This window comes from Nicotiana sylvestris, chromosome 6, assembly GCF_000393655.2.
Source record: "Nicotiana sylvestris chromosome 6, ASM39365v2, whole genome shotgun sequence".
Taxonomy (NCBI): domain Eukaryota; kingdom Viridiplantae; phylum Streptophyta; class Magnoliopsida; order Solanales; family Solanaceae; genus Nicotiana; species Nicotiana sylvestris.
Genome location: NC_091062.1, coordinates 34,248,532 through 34,272,460, shown reverse-complemented (window position 1 = coordinate 34,272,460; position 23,929 = coordinate 34,248,532). Strand labels below are relative to the sequence as shown.

The 23,929-nt window shown below is 36.9% G+C and overlaps 2 protein-coding genes across 4 annotated transcripts; both read right to left on the bottom strand.

Annotated features, from left to right (window-relative positions):
* Positions 1-61: 61 nt before the first annotated feature.
* LOC104242563 (peptidyl-prolyl cis-trans isomerase CYP37, chloroplastic) lies at positions 62-16,528 on the bottom strand. Of its 3 annotated transcripts, none has more exons than XM_009797638.2 (12): positions 16,280-16,528; positions 15,234-15,491; positions 15,063-15,152; positions 13,941-14,036; positions 13,247-13,354; positions 12,805-12,854; positions 2,877-2,979; positions 1,896-1,949; positions 808-966; positions 596-718; positions 421-470; positions 62-309 (listed from the first exon to the last, which is right to left on the bottom strand). In XM_009797638.2, exons 1-12 carry the CDS (start codon positions 16,472-16,474, stop codon positions 195-197), a joined length of 1,401 nt encoding a protein of 466 aa, XP_009795940.1. In that variant the 5' UTR covers positions 16,475-16,528; the 3' UTR covers positions 62-194. The 3 variants fall into 3 exon arrangements, with proteins under 3 accessions (XP_009795940.1, XP_009795941.1, XP_070006083.1); XM_009797639.2 differs by having other exon boundaries at positions 15,234-15,499; positions 16,280-16,419; XM_070149982.1 differs by having other exon boundaries at positions 15,234-15,590; positions 16,280-16,396.
* Positions 16,529-17,878: 1,350 nt separating this feature from the next.
* LOC104242564 (3',5'-bisphosphate nucleotidase AHL) lies at positions 17,879-23,305 on the bottom strand. Its single transcript, XM_009797640.2, has 4 exons — positions 22,967-23,305; positions 19,322-20,006; positions 18,653-19,014; positions 17,879-18,413 (listed from the first exon to the last, which is right to left on the bottom strand). Exons 1-3 carry the CDS (start codon positions 23,124-23,126, stop codon positions 18,711-18,713), a joined length of 1,149 nt encoding a protein of 382 aa, XP_009795942.1. The 5' UTR covers positions 23,127-23,305; the 3' UTR covers positions 17,879-18,413; positions 18,653-18,710.
* Between the last annotated feature and the right edge of the window lie 624 nt (positions 23,306-23,929).

The window sequence follows — 23,929 nt, the reverse complement described above, 5'->3', positions numbered from 1 at the left end:
TCGCCCCATGTACTGTACATTATCATGTTCTAGCAAAGCCAGATCCAATTGCAGAGAAAGGTAGTGAAAGTGGTAAGACATCAATAATAAAATACTCCACTGTTATGTTTACAAGAAGCAGCAGCCATTTTTGGTACTAATGATCTGCAACAATAAATGAGATATAGTTTTTTCAAAAAATTGAGTCAAGAAGGTTAGTTCTCCTGGGGTGGTAAGACGAGGCGGTCTTGGCCTTCCACCAGCTTCGCAGATCGAATTACGTCACCAGTTTTGACCTGGGGAAGGATATCTCTCCCGATAGTTGTATATCTATGCATCATAAGACACGATTTACCATTAAAACATCTACAATCACTGGTTTGTTGAATATACAATAGGTTTTCGCAAATTATCTGACAAAAAAATTTGAAGAAACCATACCCGAAAACGGAAAATTGACCCTCCTCAAATGACAAACCTCCCAAACCAGACTGCAAAACAACATTTTAATTGGATAAGTTGGGTGGCGATATTCTATAGCTAGATTCAAGTGGTAGCTTTAAGAATAAACAAGAAGAAAGGCAGGAATAGTCTATACTGATGAATTACTACTTACATTTCTCTTATCGTAAAGATAAAAGAAGAACTGGCTTGGTGATGATAACTCCTCTGATACATCACTATGAGCCATTGCAACTGCACCATAAACGGATAATGGAAGCACAGGCAGCTCTCCATCCTTCCATAACAAAAGGAATAAACCATAAGCACAGCGCAGCAGAAATAAACACCAAAGTGGTCTGTTAAAATCCATGAAACTATGCATACCTGAACGCTTAAAGTTGTTCTATAAAGGGGCTCAAATTGTCCGGATGGCTTGATTTCCAAGGGAACACTATAACCTGTGGCCTTTCCCAATTCACTGTCTGAAAGAATTGCTTGGTTGGCACTAGTTAGCTTCATCCCATCATATGCCCCATCAATCACCTACAGAATTATAGATTTGTTGTTATCATGACAGAAAATTCAGAATTTCTTATTCAAATAAATCTAAAGATGAGAAGTCTCAAGGATGCAAGTTTTTACAATCCATATATAACAAGATATAAATATCTGAACAAGATCACAGTGAGATAGTAGCTTGAAATGTCAGGGACCGGTAGCACTCATCTTGGGTCAGCAAGTGTAACATAATCGAGAATTCAAAAAACATAACTCCTCAAGACATCACTATGATGGTTTTCCATATTCAAGCAGAATGTGAAGCTGATAATCTAGAGCTATAGGAAGGAAATTATGACCTCTATGCTCTTCAACTAAAGCAGTTATTAGTCCCAAGAAGAAAGATGCGGGAAAAAGAAAGGAGAAAAACCACCATCACGTGTGGACATGCTTCAAGTGTACCCTGAAGTCTGATCAGTTTGTCTAACAGAAGTACAGGGTAGTCTTCGAAGGGGAAAAGACAGGACAAAATTATTAGTAGTAAAGAAGGTCCTTATCCTTGTGATGTAGATGTCATTTGATGGAAACGAAGGAAAACATGAACATGTCAAAACATGAACATGTCAGGTGGAAAGCAGACGTAAATATGCAAGAACTAAAACAGTTTCTACATTTTTTTGATGTACACGTTGAGGACTAAACAAACACAGAGCGTTACAAGCCAAAAGATGCAAGAAGAGCATTGTGCTTCAGCTCATCACTTAAAGGTGGTTGAATATTTTCAGACATCATGCTATAATCCTTCAATCTGTCCTAAAAGACAAATTATTGATATTGGAAGGGAAAGGACCCAAATGGATCAAAATGATATCGAGGATCATAGCAAACCCCAACTAGTTTGTAGATGAGGCATAGTTGTTGTTATGCTGCATAATGAGTACTTACAAGGATTAAGTGAGATTCCAATACCTTACCAGTTTTGCGAAGTTCCCTGCTGTCAGTGGTGCTGAATACCCATCTAAAACAACCTGCATTGTGTCATTATACAGTTAATACTTTTGTGTTGACCAAAATATGTGTCTGAAGAATACTATAAGTTATAATAGTAGAATAAAAAACTTTCTCCTCTGCTGCAGGCTCTATCATACGACAAATTGTCACCCCCCCCTCAGAAAAGCCGAAGTAAGCGTTTAATTGGGGAATAATTCATCATACAAAAGAAACATACTTTTTATTTCAAAAACACAATATACGATAGGCAGTTCAAATAAAGAGAAAGAGACAGTATAGCCGTTTCCAGATTGATTAAATTGCAATAATGTTTCCAAGCTAAAGAAATTGCATGAGATTATGGTTAATATTCAAGGTAACAAATAAGTGATATGTTTTGAGTCATTAGCAAATAACTTCCATAAGTATTTATCTTTTAACTGAAAGGTCTGAACTGATGCTTAAAACTTTAGTATACAATGAATTATTTAATTAGGAAAAGATTGTTTGAAATGATTATGTAATCAATTTCCTGTCAAAGGGGAGAGGATAGTAATGTTAATAAATGACGCAGTGTAGCATACAAATGAATATTCATGAGAAAAGTACAAGGAACTGATGATGATGACGTGATATGCATTCACTCTGCAAAAGATGACTCATATGATCAACATAGCTCTTCTAGAAGACAAAGCAGGAAATAGATGAAAGCTCTCCTTTATGCCATCCTTGGTGCATACGCTGAAAGAATGGGGCTGTTTTGGACAATTGAATAGAATCATCAGATATCTACTAGAGAATATGCCAAAAGAACGGGAATGGTGAAGTGCAAAGCCCCCGTGTGCCAATTATCAAATTCAGAATAAAAGATCAAACAAAGAAATAGGCAGTGCAAGAGGTTTTCATGACATCCACCTAGGTCACCACAGTTTTAATCTGACACTCAAGTAAAGGATCCAGCATACCTGAATCTTTGCAGTGCTTTTGGCTACACCAGCAGCTTCAGGAGAAAATGTTGAACCATCTACTTTCTCAACTGTAAATTCAACTATTCCTCTCCCTGTGAGCCTGACGTATTTAGTAGAAGAATAGAACATAAACCATCTTCCCTGAAGAAATCATTATGTAGTTGCTCGAACATGGTTTGCTTATAAATTGAATGCGTGGTGCTTTAAAAAGAATACCCCAACTCAAGTTTTCTTCAATAAAGATGCATAATGTTGCTGCTGAAGAGCTAAGGAATCATAATGTGAACATTTGGATATACAAAAGCTACCATAAGTGTCAACAAGGCACAATAACCATGCATATGTAGTGTCCTCGGTTTCTATAATCAATGTACTGTACATATTTGTCATTAAGCAACTAACTTTATAACGAGCAGTTGAAATGCAGGGGCGGCCCGACGAATTTTGTGGCCTAAAGCCAAACTTTATGAGGGGCCTTAACTTTTTAATTTTTTTTTTTATTATTTATTTGAAGTCTATTTTTTATAGCTTTTCTTAGATACAAAGTTATTAATGATTTTCTTATAATCAATAACTCCCAATAAGTATTTCTCAACTAACAATATAGTTAATCCACTTAACCATTCTTGTGACATTGTTGTTCTTAGGTAAGATTTTATCAATTTTAATTTTGAAAATATCTTTTCACTGAAGCAACGGTAACATGAGTTATTAACATTATTCCATAAGAAATTTAGGTATTTGAAAAAGAACTAAATCTTTTTATTTGATTAAATGTATCAATTAAACTGTTATCTTCTAATTGTACTATTTTCCTTAATACTTTTAATTCAGAGAATAAATTTAAACCATCAATATCGAATTGATTATTATGCTTTAAGGAACATTCTAGATTAATTTTTTCAAACTTCCAACATCTAGTGATCTTAGTTTTTACTGCCAAATAGAAAACCAAAAATATTTTCATATGCTTTGAATTGTTCAAATCTATTTTGAAGTGAAAAAATAGTCTTGTCTATTATTTATAAAAGCAATCAACTCTAAGAGACTCTTCGAAAAATTTTGAAATTTAATTATCAACATTTGCATCAAATTATTACTTCCTATATATCACACGTTTCTTACGAAATTTAGGTTTGATATTCATTTCAAGTGCAATTTCCTTGGTAGAAATCATAACAGTTGCAAATCCTTCTTCTCTATATTTCTTAAAGAAAGAAATCAAACTTTTTCACTTTACAGAACTTTTTTTTTAAACTTATACATAGTCTATTAGATGTAACAAAAAATTGGGCCTCCACAAATATGGGGCCTAAAGCGGTTGCTTTACTTACTTTATGGAAGGGTCACCCTGTTGAAATGTTGCTTTACTCATACCAAAGTTCTTATATCATTGTCTTATTGCTAATTGGAAGAAACCTACACAAATGCTACTCAATTTTATCTCGATGAAATTTACTTTTCCCTGTGGAAGAGTACTGAATACCTAACTACTCCCGTGAACTAGGCACGGGTTCAGTGCACACCTAAAGTTTTCGTAATCCTAATTACCCCTTGGACTTGGGCATTTGATAGCCTTTAACCCATGCTGACATGACAAAGAGCATGGATATACTCTCTTTAAGACACGAAAGAGCGAAGAAAATAAAAAAAATTAACTTCCAGGTGGGGTATTCTTCAACCGTTAATAGTCACACAGTCATATACAATAGTTTATTTGTTTAGATTATGTATTTCTTCTTGATTCTTCATAGTATATAATGCATATATTACCCTAAATTTGTATTTCTTTTTTATTTCTTCTTTATATTCAATGACTATTTGTTCCAGCAATGCAATTCATCTTTTTCGACCCAAATCTATAAAAGAAACTTGGCTGAACCTCCAATATTTATAGCCAAATTAGAAAGCTTTAGCAAAAGCAATGGAGTCCCAACTGTGTATTTCTTTTTATTTATTCTTTAGATATAATGACTATTTGTTTTAACTATGTATTTAATCTTTTTCAGGACAAATCCAACAAAAACTTGACTGGAACTCATTATTTTTCGGTTAATAGAAAAAAAGTCAAGCCAAATAATAGAGTTCCAAGTGTGTATTCTTTTTATGTCTTCTTTAGATGCAATGACTATTTGTTTCAAATGTGTATTTCTTCTTTTTCGGGACAAATCTGTAAAAACCTGGGCTGAAAATCCATTACTTTTAGCCAAATAGAAAAAGTTTCAACCTAAATAACGGATTTCCAGCCAAGTTATTTACAAATTTGGCCCCCTAAAAGTTAATGAATTTAAAAAGATAAAAAAAATATGTTATTTTTTTAAAATGCCACATGGACAAACAAATTCACATGGCAGCGTGTGTCTCTCACCTTCTTAGACAGAGTTTGCCCAGGGGGTCAGAATATCAAATAGTCCAGTGTTAAGGGGTAATTAGGACCAAAAATAGTTCAGGTGGGCTCGGAATATATCGTGCCAAATTGAGGTAGTTAGGTATTCTTTCTTTCCCTATTACTCCTATTCCCTCTAGGAAAATTTGTTCTTATCCAGATATATTTGTCCTTAACATATCATGTGTATCATTTAGTGAACTAGTCTGGGAGTTACAACATTTCAAAAAAAATTCTAAGTTATCCCTGCACTCCTATGTTATTTCTGCAAATATTTTGGCGCTGAAATCTTCTCTAAAGTGAACTATACTCAAGTTTCTACTGTTCAAAGTGAATCCACATCAGCTCTCAGTCTCAAGTGAACTGTACTCTGGTTTATACTGTTCAAGGTGAATCAGTATCAGCTAGAAGTCTCAATTATCATTAACGGCTCTCTTGTAGGCTTTTCCACACCACAAAGACGCTTGAAAAGAGGTGATCCATCATCATCTTTTCCATCTATACTGGCTATGGAAAATTTAGCCTGAAACTCGCAACGCTTTGGAATTAAACTGGTTGAAAGAATTCAATATTAGGAACACAGAAGGCAATAGAGTGGATGTTTCTTATATTCTTTATGTTGATACTTTGGTTTTGCGTGATGCAGAAGAGAAACAGCTATTACACTTGAAGAGGAATACTATTAGGTTTTAAGTCAAAGCAGATCAAAACATTCAGGAGTTAGCAGAGACAACGGCTATAAGGTTAAAAACTTTCCCCACAGTATACCTTGGACTACAATTAGGATCCAGGCTAAAGACGAAAGTGTTTGGAGAGGAGTTACAGAGAAATGTGAGAGAAAGTAAGTTCCTGCAAGAAGCAGTATCTCCTTCAGTGACAAACTGACACTAGTGAGTAGTGCACTTGATGGCATCCCTGCCAAGTTGATTTCAGTCATACCTATCCCAGCAAAGGTAGAAAAACAATTTACAAAGATAAGCAGAGGAACTCTTCTGAGTAAGAAATCAGGACGGAAGATTCATCTGGTATAATGGCAAAGATTGATGCAAGACAAGAAGCGGGAACCAGGTGTCAAAAACCTAAGATTACACAACAAAATCTTAGTGATTTGTTGAGTGGCAGAACTCCCACATCGGTGAAGTACCAATTTTGGTTGGTACTTCACCCTATAAAAGAATGCCAAATGTTTAGGATTTAGACACACCTCTCATTTGCGTTCTTATCTTCTTAAGGTATTTGTATCTTCTCTCTTTAGTATTATTTCACTTGTATTTTTGGAGTGGAATAAAATATTGGTTGTGTCCGAGGAAGTAGGCAAAATTGGCCGAACCTCGTAAATTCTGGTGTTCCTTTTATTGTTACTTTATTGTCTTATTTATTATTTGGTGGCTGTCATATTTTTTGGTATAGTAGTTGTAACTCATTCACACTATATACATTTGGCTTCCGCAACAATTGGTATCAGAGCCAAGATACTGTTTAAGTATGCTCTGTGGTTGCAGCATAGTGTGATCTTCCACATCAGAAAAGATTTATCTTGGTAACTGAGTCAAGGTTCTGTTTGAGTATGCTCTGTGGTTGTAGCTTAGTCTGATCTTCCACACCAGAAAGGAAATAATCTTGATTTGTGTCGTCAGCTATTAAATAATATTTGTGTCAACGATGAGAGACAATAAACAAGAAGAAACTACATCAAGTGTCAACAATACGTCATCATTTGCATCTTCGCTTATGACAAGAATTGTGTCAAATGCGAAATTTGCGGTAGAAATTTTTGACGGGTCAGGACATTTTGGGATGTGGCAAGGCGAGGTTCTAGATATCCTTTTTCAACAAGGGCTAGATCTTGCCATTGAAGAAAAAAGACCAAATGTTATTGGAGAAGAAGATTGGAGAATTATCCACCGTGTTGTTTGTGGTACCATTCGATCCTACCTTGCTAGAGAGCAGAAATATCCATACACAAAGGAAACTTCTGCAAGTAAATTATGAAAAGCACTGGAGGATAAATTTTTGAAGAAAAATAGTCAAAATAAATTGTACATGAACAAGAGACTGTTTTGCTTCACATATGTTCCTGGTACCACGATGAATGAACATATCACCAGTTTCAATAAGTTGGTCACAGATTTACAAAATATGGATGCAACTTTTGATGATGGTGACTTGGCCTTGATGTTGTTGGGGTCACTAGCACCTTGAAACTACTCTACTCCATGGAAATGATGAAATTTCTCTCGGAGAAGTTTGTTCGGCTTTGTAAAGCTATGAACAAAGAAAAGGAGAAAAACAGAAGGGCGGAGAAGGAGAAGCACTATTATGAGAGGTCGTCCTCAAAATCAAACGAGGACAAGGAAGGGAAGATCCAAGTCAAGATCTAGACCCAGCAAAGATGAATGTGCCTTTTGTCGAGAAAAGGGACACTAGAAGAAAGACTGTCCGAAGTTGAAGAATAAGGCCAAACATAACAATGGAAAGGCCATTATGGATTCAAATGTAGCTGATTGTGATGATTCAGACTTCTCATTAGTTACAACAGAGTCATCAACATCATCAGACATATGGTTGATGGACTCGGCTTGTAGCTATCATATGTGTCCCAACAGGGACTGGTTCGTGGAATTTCAAGAAGGAGAATATGGAGTCATCCACACAGCGGATAACAGCCCTCTTACCTCATATGGCATTGGTTCAATACGATTAAGGAACCATGATGGAATGATCAGAACATTGATAGATGTTCGATATGTACCGGATTTGAAGAAGAATCTCATCTCTGTGGGAGCCCTAGAATCAAAAGGGTTCAAAATCATTGCAGAAAATGGAGTGATGAGAGTATGCTCCGGTGCACTAGTGGTAATGAAGGCTAATCGGAAGAATAATAATATGTACCGCTATCGTGGCAGTACAGTTATTGGGACAGCGACAGTGACATCCAGTGACGACAAAGAGGCAGAAGCAACCAAGCTATGGCACATGCGCTTGGGACATGCTGGAGGAAAATCCTTGAAAACTCTATCAGATCAAGGATTGTTAAAAGGAGTAAAGGCTTGCAACTTGGAGTTTTGTGAGCATTGTGTCAAAGGGAAACAGACAAGGGTTAAATTTGGTACAGCGATCCATAATACTAAAGGCATTTTGGATTATGTACACTCTGATGTTTGGGGTCCTTCCAAAACACCTTCATTGGGTGGGAAGCACTATTTTGTAACCTTTGTTGATGATTTTTCTCGAAGAGTGTGGGTGTATACAATGAAAAACAAAGATGAAGTGCTGGGAATTTTTCTCAAATGGAAGACGATGGTGGAGAATCAAACAGGCAGGAGGATCAAGTGTATTCGCACAGACAATGGAGGTGAATACAAAAATGATCATTTCAATAAGGTCTGTGAAAATGATGGCATCGTCCGACACTTCACTGTTAGACATACACCACAACAGAATGGAGTGGCAGAACGTATGAACCGGACCTTGCTGGAGAAGGTACGGTGTATGTTGTCCAATGCTGGCTTGGGCAAAGAATTTTGGGCTGAGGCAATTACATATGCATGTCACCTCATTAATCGTCTACCATCTGCTGCTATTGATGGCAAAACACCATTTGAAAAATGGTACGGAAAACCTGCTGTAGATTATAACTCTTTGCACGTGTTTGGCTCAACTGCATATTATCATGTGACGGAGTCAAAATTGGATCCAAGGGCAAAGAAGGCTATTTTTATGGGAATTACTTCTGGAGTCAAAGGATATCGCTTATGGTGTCCTATGACAAAGAAAGTAATATTCAGCAGGGATGTTACCTTTGATGAATCTGCTATGGTAAATAAGGTAACAGAAGATACCAAACAAAATGAAGGTGCTTCTAAGCAGGTGGAGTTTGAGGGAAAATTTATTTTTCCTACACAAGAAGCAGAGGAGGAAACAAATGAAGATTACCCTCTGGAAGGAGAGCCAGTAGAGGAGATTCCAACTCAGGAACCTCAACAACAACTTGAATCAATAGCAACCAGCAGGCCAAAAAGAACAATAACGAAACCTGTTCGTCTCATAGAGACGGTTGCTTGTGCAACCTCAATTGTAGCTGATGATGTTCCTACTACTTATAAAGACGCTGTCCAAAGTTCAGAAGAAGATAAGTGGAGGATTGCCATGAATGATGAAATACAGTCCCTTCATCAGAATCATACATGGAGATTGGCCAATCTCCCGAAGGGAAAGAAAGCAATTGGGTGCAAATGGGTATTTGCAAAGAAAGAAGGATTTCCTAACCAAGAAGATGTTCGCTACAAAGCAAGATTGGTGGCCAAAGGATATGCTCAAAAGGAGGGAATTGATTACAATGAAGTGTTTTCTCCAGTTGTAAAACATTCCTCCATTAGAATTATGTTGGCTTTGGTAGCACAATTGGATTTGGAACTAGTTCAGATGGATGTAAAAACTGCGTTTTTACATGGAAACTTGGAGGAGGAAATCTACATGACTCAGCCAGAAGGATTCAAAGTTGCTGGAAAAGAAAATATGGTGTGCAAACTTGAAAAATCGTTGTACGGATTGAAACAATCTTCTAGACAATGGTACAAGCGATTTGACGAGTTTATGTTGCGGCAAGGGTACAAGAGAAGCAAATACGATCATTGTGTGTATTTGCGCAAGCTTAAAGATGGTTCCTTTGTATATCTTCTCCTATATGTTGATGATATGTTGATAGCTTCCAAGAATTCGGAAGAAATTGATAAGTTGAAGATTCAACTGAAGAAGGAGTTCGAGATGAAGGATCTAGGTGAGGCAAAGAAAATTCTTGGCATGGAGATAATAAGAGATAGACGTTCAAAGAAACTCTGTTTATCTCAGAAAGAGTATTTGAAAAGAGTACTACACGTTTTGGCATAGATGAAAAGACTAAGCCAGTTAGTACTCCACTTGCTCCCCATTTTAAGCTAAGTACTACTATGTCGCCAAGATGAAGCTGAACGAGAGTATATGTCAAAGGTACCATACGCAAATGTTGTTGGTAGCTTGATGTATGCAATGGTCTGTACGAGACCTGACATTTCACAAGCTGTTGGAGTTATTAGCAGATATATGCATAATCCAGGAAAGGAGCATTGGCAAGTTATGAAGTGGATTCTACGGTATATTCATAATACTGTACATGTTGGGTTAGTTTTCGAGCAGGAAGGCAATCAATCTGTAGTTGGATATTGTGACTCAGATTTTGCGGGTGATCTGGACAAACGAAGATCAACTACTGGTTATGTGTTTACTTTTGCAAGGGCACCAGTTAGTTGGAAGTCTACTTTGCAGTCAACAGTTGCTTTGTCTACAACAGAGGCAGAGTACATGGCTATTACAGAGGCTGTGAAGGAGGCAATTTGGCTTCAGGGATTGCTAAAAAAGCTTGGTATTGGACAAAAAAGTATCACAATTTTGTGTGATAGTCAAAGTGCTATTCAATTAGCGAAGAACCAAGTTTATCATGCAACGACGAAGCACATTGATGTTCGGTATCATTTCGTACGAGAAATCATAGAAGAAGGTGGAGCCATGGTGAAGAAAATTCATACTACAGAGAATCCCGCTGATATACTGACAAAAGTGGTGACTGCGGTCAAGTTTCAACATTGTTTGGATTTGATCAACATTGTTGAACACTAAAGATTGAAAATGGAGACACAACCAAAATTCGTTATTGAGAGAAAATTGAAGATGTAGAATTTTGCCAAGGTGGAGATTTGTTGAGTGGCAGAACTCCCACATCGGTGAAGTACCAATTGGTACTTCACCCTATAAAAGAAGGCCAAATGTTTAGGATTTAGACACACCTCTCATTTGCGTTCTTATCTTCTTAAGGCATTTGTATCTTCTCTTTAGTATTATTTCACTTGTATTTTTGGAGTGGAATAAAATATTGGTTGTGTCCGGGGAAGTAGGCAAAATTGGCCGAACCTCGTAAATTCTGGTGTTCCTTTTATTGTTGCTTTATTGTCTTATTTATTATTTGGTGGCTATCATAATTTTTGGTATAGTAGTTGTGACTTATTCACACTATATACATTTGGCTTCCACAACAGTCAGAGGACTGGAGAATTAATGATGAAAGGAATGAACTGTGGAAAGAGGTGATCAAGCATAAGCATGGGATGCAGAACTGCTGGCAACTAACCGTCACTTCTTCTCATGGTGTGTGTCATTTGGAAACGCATCAGATGTTTATGGAGTGAGTTCCAGAAAAAAGTAAGACTCGTAATTCCTAATGGAAGAAGAATTAAGATTTGGCTGCACAAACGGCATGGGGAGGACACTCTGGCAGAATCTTTCCAGTATAGCATGGGAATCAGCAAAACACTACTATTGCTCTACGCTGTATGAAAGGGATGGAACATTATTCATTGCTCAGAATCTCAGAAGTAATTCTGGATGCACAACAAAAAGATTCCCTCTTATGGATAGTAAAGAAGGATGGTAAATTCTCAGCGAAGTCATGCCTATTAGAGCAGAAACAACAGGGACTACAGAAGGGCTCAAACTAAAGTGGCATGCTTTGATTGGACAGCCATACGTGAAGCATGGTTGAGACAAGATAACCTGCAAAAAGGAGGTTTTCATCTGTGCAGCTGGTGCTTTCTCTGCAAGGACACTCAGAAACTGTAAAACCCATCATGCTACTCCGTAAATATGTCTGCCCAATCTGATGCATGTTTTTTAGCCTCTAAGGAGTGCAGTGTGGTAGTGACTGGAAACTTGAAGCAAGCTCTGTGCAGTTGGCAGGGCGAAGGCTGGGAAAAAACAGAAAACAGATTTTGAAGACCATTCCTCTTTGTATATTTGGAACAGACTGGTTAGAAAGAAACCAAAGGTTCTTTAAGAGAAATCAGAAAATGTAACTTTTGTTAAGTATAGGTGCATTCAAATTTAAAGTTTTAGTGCAAGGCTTTTTTTGTAAATGATATAGGTATAGTGCTGGACCTTTTGGAATCCTTACAATTTACATCAACTTCCAGCCAACTTTTATATATAAGCGGTAAATCCTTGGTGCTGCTGCTTGTGAAGCAAGTACTCATCTTTAGCGATTCAAAAAGGATAAAAAAGGAGTTACACAGGTGCATCTGCGATGTGCCTGTACTTTCCACTGTGTACAGGACAATTTTTGTTTACCAATCCATGCCTTTGTATCACAGTAAAAATATCCACAGAATCAAAAAACAATCACGTCTCTCCTCAATTTCTCGTGGAGTCAAATTCTCATCAGTACGGGTCAAGGGAATGGACCCCTAGCCTCAGATGTCCATATAAAGAACACGACGAGCATACATACCCTCTTTAACTTCTATTATAACGGACTGTCTAAACACAAACACACAGAGCACAATGAAGGTGGAAGTGTAGCACGTACTCGGTGAAAGTCAAGGTGCACACAAGCTCGCTCGTACACCACAATTATCACTTAAAAAAGAGAAAAAAAAGAGAGGAGAAACAAAGCAATTTAGGTGCCTAAACTCTAAATGCTATATTTAGAAGAGAAATCATGAGAAGCCTTACCTTGGGTATTTCAAGTACTGCTGAGGCAACAAAAATGATAACCCTGGGGCCTGTAGAGAGATTATGTCTTTGAGATATTGTCATACACTGATTATTGAATTAACGAATTAAATATTCTAAAAATCGTAATGCATGAGAGATTTGGATAGTTTGATGCTACAGGCTCTTTGCCCCAAGCTTTGCCCTTTGTTATATTCTTCAATGCGCAAGAAAATTTCCTAACTGCAAGATTTGAACCTTAATAACAATCTTATTGCTTACTAAAACTCCACAAAAGCGCAAATTACTCTAAACGGTAAATGTGGACTCATCAGCTGTGCTTTCCACTATTTGATTTGCTCCATTTCACCACAAAAGAGTAACAGCGTTTATGGGCGTCATTTATAAATGTCACGTGCGGTAGTAATAAAGGTGTTTAAAGTATAAAGGAGCTTATAAATACCTGCAACAACTCCAGCTGCGCAACAGTATCTAGTGTAGATGCTAGACCAACTGATACTTTATCTGGATCCTTATCCTTTATGTACTGTAGAAGGTTTTGTAATCCACCCTGACAAGATAAACGAGAAAGTCATCTTAATCGCAGTAGGTTTATGTTAAAACATATCATCTGTTTAGATGATTTCTGAAATTTAAGAAATCAATGAGACAGCCAAAAATTATGTTGTTCGGACTCTCCAAAAATGTCGTTGGATGCCTGTTGGATCCTGCAAAAGTAGTGTATTTTTGGAGGATCCGTCACGGGTGCAGTAACATTTTGGAGAGTCTACGCAACATAGGCCAAAAATGTACTATCACTGGAATATCATCATGCAAACCGAAAATGTACTATCACAAATGCATAGGATTTTCACAAACTTCTGCAACAAAACATAATCCCTAAAGCAACAACAAATGTGCTCCTGGTTCAGAAAGACATCCCTGCTATTGGTTCAATCAATTAAAGGATCACATGTATAACAGTTCCGAGTTTCTAAAATTTTTCCTCTTTCTTTTTATCCCTTTTGGGGCCTAAATGTAGCTAGTAGAGAATGAACCTCGACACTGGTGCAGGTTTGTGACAACCTGGAACGTAAAATGAAGTCCTTTAACCAAAAATACTTTTAAACTAAACAATTCTCGTTATTTCATTTTACCTTTCCCTCTATAAGAGAAGCGTACAAGACTGAACCCTCATCCCTCAGTTCAGCTGGTATGCTAGCCAAAATGGATGCCTTTTCATCTGTTGCAATCTGAAGAGATATTGAAGCATTAGAATAATGTACTTGAAACCAGAAATAGTTCCGGTTTCACATTTGATGAATGTAATAACTTCACATACATGGGAGATTAAAAAGAATGGTTGTTATAGGTCAAAATTGCACAAAAGGAATCCCTGCCAGCTTATCTTTAGGGGCCGCGTATTTCTAATATATGCGACAAGATTTATTTTTTGGGGGTGGTTGGGGGGTTTGGGGGAGGGAGCAAATGAGTGCCAGATTAAGATCCGTCATTAGGTTGAAACTTACACCAATGGAGTACAGTTCAAACCAATTAGTCCATATTTAGTCCAAGGCCAGATTATTATCTCGCTTCAAGGGCAATGGAATTATTTGTATCCCATTGGAGGATGAGAGATCACGACAACTTCATGACGTAGAAGGAAACGAATTCCATCTGCCTCTACTTCCCCCCCCCCCACCTAAATCCCACAAGTCCCCCCTATCAAACCTCATCAACCCAACTAGTTTTTCATTTTAATATTGTACTTCAATTATGATCATCTAGATTCCAAGGGTATAAATTTCAGAGATGATAACATAACTACAACCCTATACCTAACCTGAATCAGACACAGAATAAGAGTATTTCATACCTTCACATCCTTTTAAAATAAGTAGATATTATTTCTTATATGCAGAACCAAATGACCTGCTACAATCAGTTGGCACGTGGCGTCTACATCTTTGAAACTCTTTTAGTTCTCTACTGCTATAAGTCTATTTGATGGATGGTTTAAGAGAATAACATGAAAGGAAAAATTTCTTCCTTCCTTATACCGTTGAGGATCTTTCTGGCAAACAAAAGTAAATAAGCAGCTATTTTATGCAGGGTATTATCCCAAAAGTTCTCTTCTATTCTTTATTGTTTGGAAATGGCCTGACACCCAATACTTCCGTTGGATGGCTGTGGAATATATCGAAGAATGGGGACCTTGGTAGAGGACCAAACCTTGTTTTATATCTAATTTGGTTGCAAACAAAAATATAAAGCAATACCTTAAGCGCTTTCTTCACATTACCCTCCATTGTTCCAAATGGTTTCCGCTGTGGAATCCTCAGCAAGTACGAGATGTCCTCAAGAGAATCCTGCATTTAAACAAAAAGGAATGGTGATACTGCATGAGTCTGGCTAAACCAAAATATATTGGCAAGACAAAAATAAGTCACCTGTATAGTTTTCATATTTGGGTTGGCGGGGATAGCTCTTCTGAGAGCTAATTCTCCTGTTCTTGGGATGTTTGTTTCAGGGGAATAAAGCACTGCCTCAGCAGGAGAAACGGGCCAAACTTGCCATTCATAAAAAGGTATTGGAGATGCAATTTCAATAAAGATAAGCATCACAGCCATTAAACTCTGAAATTGCTTCATTGTACTCTCCAAATGTGTTAACAAAATGGACGGAGTAGTTGGCCTCTTTGTCAATTCCTGCATGACTGAAAACCCATTCAGGAGCTGAGAGGGTTATAAAAGTTGTATTCCTCATCATTCTTGAAGCGTGCGGAATATGGTTACAAATGCACCATGCTAGTGTCCCAAGGAAAATAAAATATAAGGAAAATCAGAAAAATCATAGCCGTTGAAGAAATGGATAGGGCCCAACTCAAACTCCAAAAGCTAGCTCATGATAGGAAAATTTCTCAAAGACTGTATAAGGACAGCACAAACCATTACCTCAACCAATGTGGGACTTAAAACTAACCACCCCCCTCCCCCCGCGCACATGCCCATGGGACAACTTGAGTGTGGATAACATAAGATGTGGACCCAAGAGGATTAGCCAAGACCATATAAGGAAACCACACACATTCCCTCGTAGGACTTAACATAGCCTAAGTTACACTTTGCATTTTTCTTCGTAAACTAATTATATGGATAAAATTATCCTCGAAGACATTAAATGCCTTGGCTAGAATCTTCAAAGTGTTTAACTTTATCACACACTTGGGAGAATTTGGGATGGTATCAATCTTAGGCAAGGATTAATAGCAATTGTGCAGATTGTCCTGATAAGAAAGTTCCGTAGTCGCTTATGCTTTCATCTGGATCAAACTGTTAAAAGGTAAACCTTTGCCCAAATTATATCTCAGTAAAGTGTAGTAAGTACAATAATCCCAAACTACTCATGACTCAGCTCAGGAGTAGACGGCACAAAGGGAGAATTAAAAAAAATCACAAAATTTAAGCTTATAAATTTAGACTAGTATTGAACTAACCAGTGAAGCACTGTTCTTTGGGACAGTGAGTCTAGCATAAATTTGTCTTGCTGGAGTTGTACTACGAAGTGGGCTGAGTGGAAGCACGAGGTGGGTACGGAAAAAGGCATTGTTTTTGAGAGAACGAGGGAGATAACAACTACCGGACCCTGCCCTGTGAGAGATGATAGTAGAACAGGATAAAGGGTACGCCATTGACAGAGAGTTGAGTTCCTGGTAGTTGTTAGATGAGGTTTTTGGCGCGCCTTGTCCATGCCTATCCTTTATCTTTCTACTGATGACGTGGTATTTTTCCTTTATTTTAAATACTGCCAAAATAAAGCAAGAAAGCCACTACTATCTTATTACACAAATATATTTGTTTCTAAACTAAAAGGGTAATATAAAATATTCGCTCATGTTGACATAAGGTCTGATTATCAATTACTAAAACTAATAAATTGATATTGCAAATTGGTCCATTTTTTTTTTGTTGATATTTTTAAAGTATTTTCTGCATTGTTTCAATATCGTTTATGGGTAACAAAAATCGTCACCCCAACAGGTAACATACACAATAGTAGTTTCTGATGATTTTCATGAGAAAATATGAGTGTTTTGACAAGAGAAGTGCTGACTGGTTGAGGTGTAGGAACAACTTGGGAATCTAAATTCTAATTTCTGTAAATATTTAGTGCGAGCTATCTACTACAATCTTGAGAACAATTTATTCAATTCGTTTACAACAAAGTTATTTCTTGTTACTTAGACGTAGGGTGTACATGGACCGGATTGATTCGATTTTTATCAAAATCAAACCAAACCAATTTTATCGATCTGGATTGGTTTGGTTTTATCAAATTTTTTGGATTTTCGAATTTTTTGTTACTTAAATATTATTTCAATCTTACTTTGTTAAATTTTTGACAAGTACATATATATTTAGTAAAAATATAGAAAATGACATACATATTATCTATTAAAATATTCGTATGAGAGAATTTTGTTAGTAACACATAATAGTTATTTTTTTAGTCACCTGACAATAATGTTTTGATGTACACTTTTAAGGTTAACCGAATTTAGTAATTAAACATAAAAATCAATATGATACCCAAATAATAATAATAATCACTTCACATTCGAAAAAGATATATGATATGATATCTTAACATATGATATGAATATGGAAGAACAAAGACAATGACGCATTTTAGCAATACTTGATGAGAAAGTGATCATACAATCCATTATTTAAGGTTAATAAATATGGAGCACTTCATATACTATTAAATATTATATTCCGCAAGATAATCTTAAATATTTCTAGACATATTTTAAAGAAAATTCTATATAAATCTTAAAATTATATATTTATATGTCGGTTTAGTTCAAATTTTTTTACTCAATACCAAACCTAGTCGCGTTTTTTAATCGGTTTGGTTTGACTTTTTAGTTTGGTGTGATTTTCTACACCCGTACAGTGACACGTTCAGCTTTCTGTGACACAACAGAACCAATTAGGTTTTGAACAAAATAAGCCCCCATTAATTGAACTTATTTAATTCATTTACTACAAAATTCGTAAATATGGGCAACTAGAGATTTTGAGCCTCAGACTTTCAAAGTCGAACAAAGCTCTAAAGGCTTTCTTAAATGATACAAGTCTCAATTTGTAGATTTGTATTCAAATTAAAATGTGTGTGTGTGTGTCAATGGAATACATAAATGATAAAAGGATTATGTTATGGTAAAAAGTTCCCATGAGTCAAATCGGGTTACTGGACATTCTAATCCATTTTAAAACTGAGATATCTACCAATAGTATCAGAATCCAGCAACAGTCTTCTTTTGCATCTTCGTTAAGGGAGGGGATTGAAGACTGGAACATATATGTACTTTTAACTTGGTCGTTGAAGCAATAAAGTTTCCCCTCCACGATCCCAGAACGACAAGCAAACTCTTCTCTGCAGTATAGTAGCCTCAGATTTTCTGCCTTTTGGTAAACTAACCAGCCATTTAGGAAACATTTCTCTGCAACACTAGCCTCAGATTTACCTGTTTCTTGATAACCAGTCCGCAATGTCGTCCCAGAGCAAACACGGATCTTCATGAACCATTGCAAAAGCGAACTCCATTTGCAAAGGTTTGTCACCTGAAATATTACCACTTTAAAATTTAAATGAGAATAGTACAAAATATTTACCACCTGCAGTGGTCATATAATTTCCCAATAATGAGACTACAAGAATCAAGTGAACAAACATAAAGCCACTCATAGGAATCTAAACTCCGGTTGGGCATTGGCACTCTGAGATCTTTGGTTTTATGAAATTTAACGTAGAGAAGCAGATGCAATTCAGTGAGACGCTAAATTATAGAAAAGGACTTTACCTGGAAGCGCGTAATAAGATAGGATTCCATCACCGACTGTCGAGCAGAAAAGGGAGGCTCATAGATTAGAGGAATCCCAGCTGGCATAAACAGCTCCAATTAGTTTCTCATGCAGCTTAACGCCGGAGCAAACAACTATTCCCCTATCAAGACCTTCCAAGTATATCCCTCTAGAAAAATCAAGTGAACGCCCTCCTGCATCGGTTACAACACCGCCAGCCTCTTGTACAAGGAGAACACCAGCTGCGTGGTCCCAAATCTTCTCTTTGTAACCAGCTCTTGCAAATTTCATGAAAATTTCAGCATCTCCCTGTGCTATGGCCGCATATTTTACCATGCTATAAACACGGAGGGGCTTATTTCTGCCAGTTGATAATAAAATGTTAGAGAACACTATTCGCACAAAGCTTAAATAACATATCAACATGTATTTATTTTTCTTCTTGAGTAACATATTAACATATTTTTCTTATAAACAAGCGTAATTTGTTGACCCAAAAACACATAGGAACGAGTCTACATTTTCAAGAAGGAAGAAGGAAGGAGCTTCATAGTGCAGTTAATGAAAGAGCTAGTCAACCTACAAATTTAACTTTTGGAAACTAAGTGAATTCTTGGAGACTGGCTCTAAACAGGCAATAGTTTACAGGAGACAGATTGTCAACAAACCTAAGCCCAACAGAGCAAGCAAGTCCAGCAGTGTAGCTGTGATTTGAATTGGCTCTCTCGACTGGCTCACAAAAAGTTGCCAATGCGGCATCATCAATTGAAGAGACGTGAATTTGTTTTGCAAAATTTGGCCACTCAAATTTCCTATCCCCATAAACAAGTGGCTGCACCCAAGCCTCACCAGTACCTTTCCTTGTGTACATCACACATCCTACTTCCAAAACATCAGATGAGTGCATTGAAATATCTGATGCAATATGATTTTGCTTCTGGTTACTAAGCCGGTCCCTCTTTACATGGTAATTAGGACAACCTAGCACTCCCATCACAACTTCTCCATTATCAATTAATGCTAGTGCCACAGCATATTGACCTCCACGCACAAACCCCAATGTTCCATCAACCGGGTCAAGAACCCAATGCCTACCGAGAGGACCGCCACTTGAATTGCAGCGACTAATAGCCTCAAGAACTTCTAAAGGCCCCAGGGCTTCCTCAGGATTTTTTAGACCATATTTGGAAGCTTCTGCTAAGCATTCGTTAACAGTGCTAATAACTTTACCCAACAGACCTGCTGAGTCAGACTTGGAGAGAGTTTGCACATCTTCTTCAGCGACTATGGAGACATTTTCGCTGCCAAAAGCATCTGAAAGGATCCAGCTTACAGTTGCTTGCACACTCCAATCTATCCATGCAAACAAAATGAGTACTTAGCAGACATGGAGGCAATCTATGCATATTCTATAAGAAATGAAGACATGAAAATATTAATGCACAATTGCAGGTAGAAACAGTAAGAGAACTTCCATGCTGAATATGTTAAGGAGTAGAAACAAACAAAACAGACAATATGCCCGTTATAGGTGCCAGGTTTCTATTAAACACTATCAGAATCCAGTAACAATTCTAGAAAGTCTGAGCAAACAATCTAGAGATGCTGTTTTGCTCTCCTACAAAGTCATAATCGAGAGACATCAGACATCAGACACTGGAGTAGTGTTACTGGAAAATCATCCAAAATTAAATTGTGAAGCAGCCAAAATAAAAACTGAAGCATCTGGATTTCTTCTATTCAGTGAAAGAAGAAGAAAAAAGCTACTCCATTTCATTACATGTGTCTTAGTTTGACTAGGCACAAAGGTTAAGATTGTAATAAAGATTTTTGAATCTTGTGATCTTAAACTTAAGTGTGCATAACACACCAAAAATACACTTCTGAATCTTGTGATCTTAGACATGCAATGTCATTTCGAAACATGCAATGTCACTGAACTCAAAGTGCTTTTTAAGCATAAAGATCAGTTATAACGTATTAAGAGCAGACGACAACAGACTGAAGCTTTCGACTGAAGTTTTTGTGTCCGGTAAGAATCCCAATAGTATGGTCTAGAGGTCAATGAAGTGCGATGAAACCATGAGAGACAAGGGTTCAGATCCCAGTAGAGGCAAAAAAAAAAAAACTCTAAGTGATTCTTTTTCATCTGCCTAAGTCTTCATAGGTATAGTTACTCACTATTTGAGCTGGTTGGAGGTAATGATTACCTGGAGAGTAATAGAGGTGTGCGCAAGCTCCCCGAAAACCACCTTTATATAATAATTAAAAAGAGAACAGAGAATCAAAGCTTCTTCTGTTTCTTATCTCATTCTTGTGCTACTTCTTACTTTCTCTTTGTTGCGTCAAAATTTAGAAGTAGCCAACCCTTCGTTTCCACATGATTCTCATTTGTAATCAGATGATTGACGTAGAGAAGGGAACTTTGCTTCTCCTATGGAGGTTCCCAAACTTATTCAAGAAAGCGTCCTGGCTAAGGAGTCACAAGTTAAATCTGTCCCTGGAAAGCGGACTAGACAACATTTGGCTAAGGTAGAAGCGACAAAAGTAGTATAAGGCATGCTGTAAATAATGCAAGTACAAGACTGAAAGACAAAGGATAATTGAACTGAAGTTGATTGACTGGTTCTGTGATGATTGCATTATATCCATCGTAGTGCAATATGTGCTATTTATACAAGAAGTCTTAACAGACTCAACAGACTATCCAATCATGTCATGAGTTCTATCCATAAAAACAAGGTACGATCTATGGAAGCGGCATGGCTTGTGACACATTCAGCCAACTCCTATTGCACGTTAATGGATCGTGTTGTAGATGGTGCTCCGCTGAATTACTTGACTCCAAGGAGAAACAGCTATGCTGACGAGCAGTGGCTTAGAGACCCTTTAGCAAGGGTATCATCCGATACCATTTCGTAAATATTTCCTTAAATATGTTTGTCTAAATTATAATTTTCTAACAAATAATATATATATATATATATGTGTGTGTGTGTGTGTGTGTGTGTGTGTAAGGTTGATACCACTTACAATAATACGGAACAAATTTGAATTTGGAAATAGAGGGTAAAGCCCTTAAAACAACTATATTCCAAGACCCAAATGGCCAAACGCATATACAAGCCTGAATTATGACAATAGGCCGACACTGTATACGTAGTTTTTCCGCTTTCTATCGCACGCTTCAACTATTTGTTTATATAGTGTATGAAGTCTAACTAATAAAGACATAGTTCCTGCATAGGCATTGTTGACGAAGTCTTCTTTGTGGTGAAAGACATAATCAAATGCAGTAATTTCTTGCCTTGTGTGAAAGTAGTTACAAGCTTCAAGCTGAATATGTCAAGCTAAGCCAACCTAAAGATACTCTTAACATGGTGTTATATTGTCCGTTTTGGATCAAACTCACACAGGTTCCCTCGGAGAGCCTCACACTACTAAGAGTACCGATTCGCACATCCAACAATCTCCCCTTGAACTAAGTAGCATGATCCATCACCAAGATTTATGGACTTATTTGGAGATTCACTGTGTGTCATCCATCATCTCCATCATCTGAGTATTTATGGTCACCAAAGCCCACAAGCTTCTTCTTTTGTGTGCATATCCAAATAACGGTAAAAGTAGTAAATTGGGCTGTAGATGGGCAAATACATCAAGTCGGCTCGTTTTACGCATCACTATGTCATCTTTATACTCGTTTCACCGAACCATCAGCTCTAATACCACTAGTTGGGCTAGCAACCCAAAAATTCTCTTAACATGATAGATATTATCCACTCTGCGCCAAGTGTGCATGATTTTTCTAAACAATCTAGCATTAAGAGTATTCCTACACCTTATATGTAGTTTTTTTTTTCCTTATCAACTTTCAATGTAGACTTTGTTCGCTCACTCTGCATAATTATCCGTGTAGCCTACTATGCATCGGATAAAATCGGTTGACAAGACCAACATTACGTCTATCCCTTAATGGACAATGGCCCAATTGCGTATCCAATTCAAATGAGGACTCAAATTTCGGGATTATCATCCTTTTCCCACTACAACTTCAATCCTACTTTTAAGCTCCCAGTATATGAGAAAACACTAAAAACAAAGCCATATTTCAGGGTGTGCTATCAACACCTAAAGAAAGCTGCTAAATTTCTAGCGAAACAAATGAGTTTCATATTAAAAAACAAAACTACTAGTTCCTTTGGGGCCGGGGATGGAGTTCAAATCCCCATTATAACAAAAAAATTATTAACAAAAAAACATTCTGCAGAAACCCAATACGAGAAAAATGAAGAAAAAAAACAAAAAAGCACCTGCAACAGTAACAAGAGAATCGTCATCCTTGGACTTAACATCATCATCAAAAGTGGTAGAGAGCAAACTCTTTTGCACCTTTTGACAGAGAGCACAAGCCATATGCACAACCCTGACGGCCACATTTAACTCCTCTGAGTATTTCTCATTATGATCCATTTGATGAGAATTCCAACAAATTTGGATCAGACCCAGATGGAGAAAAAATTTCAGAAAACAGAAATCCCACCTGTAGATTTGGTAAAGTGGAGGGTTGCTTTATATGGCATTGGCATTTGTTTTGGTTTCGAGAGAGTAAAATGAGAAGCACAGCCACGGTATTCCACAAAAAGTGGTGCTGTCAGTTGTGTTTCGCATCTTCTTTTTATTTTTGTTTTTTTCTTTTTCTTTTTTGACTCGCCGTCTACCATCAAAGACATATAAATCTTTTTTTTTTAATATTAAAATGAATGTTAGTTTATTGATTAAAAGATTTATGTTACACAATGAATGTAGACATCTTTAGGGTAATGTGCATAGTGCCAAAGTCTAAGGATCTTTTGATTCTTTTCTTACTTAGCTTTTTTTTTTTAACTAGAGTTCCTTGCACATGTATATACAGTATACCTCTCACATGCTGGAATAACATACAAGTTATTAGTGGTGAAATCAAAAATTTCATCTAGAGCATTCAAACTTGAAAGAAATAAAAAAAATCTCCAATAAAGGGTTTTCAATATATATTATATACCTCTAAAATCTAATATTTTACTTATATATACAGTATAGTTTTTCGATGAATGGTGATCAATTGACCACTCTTAGGGCTGTGCAACTCCCCCTGCAAGTTATTCTCCATGCGTGTATTATTCTCTCTGTCTCATTTTATATGATGGCGTTTGATAATTCAAAGTTTTAAAAAAAACATATACTTTTGAAATTTGTTATTTAAAATAAGTCGTAGATATTTGTACGATTGTAAA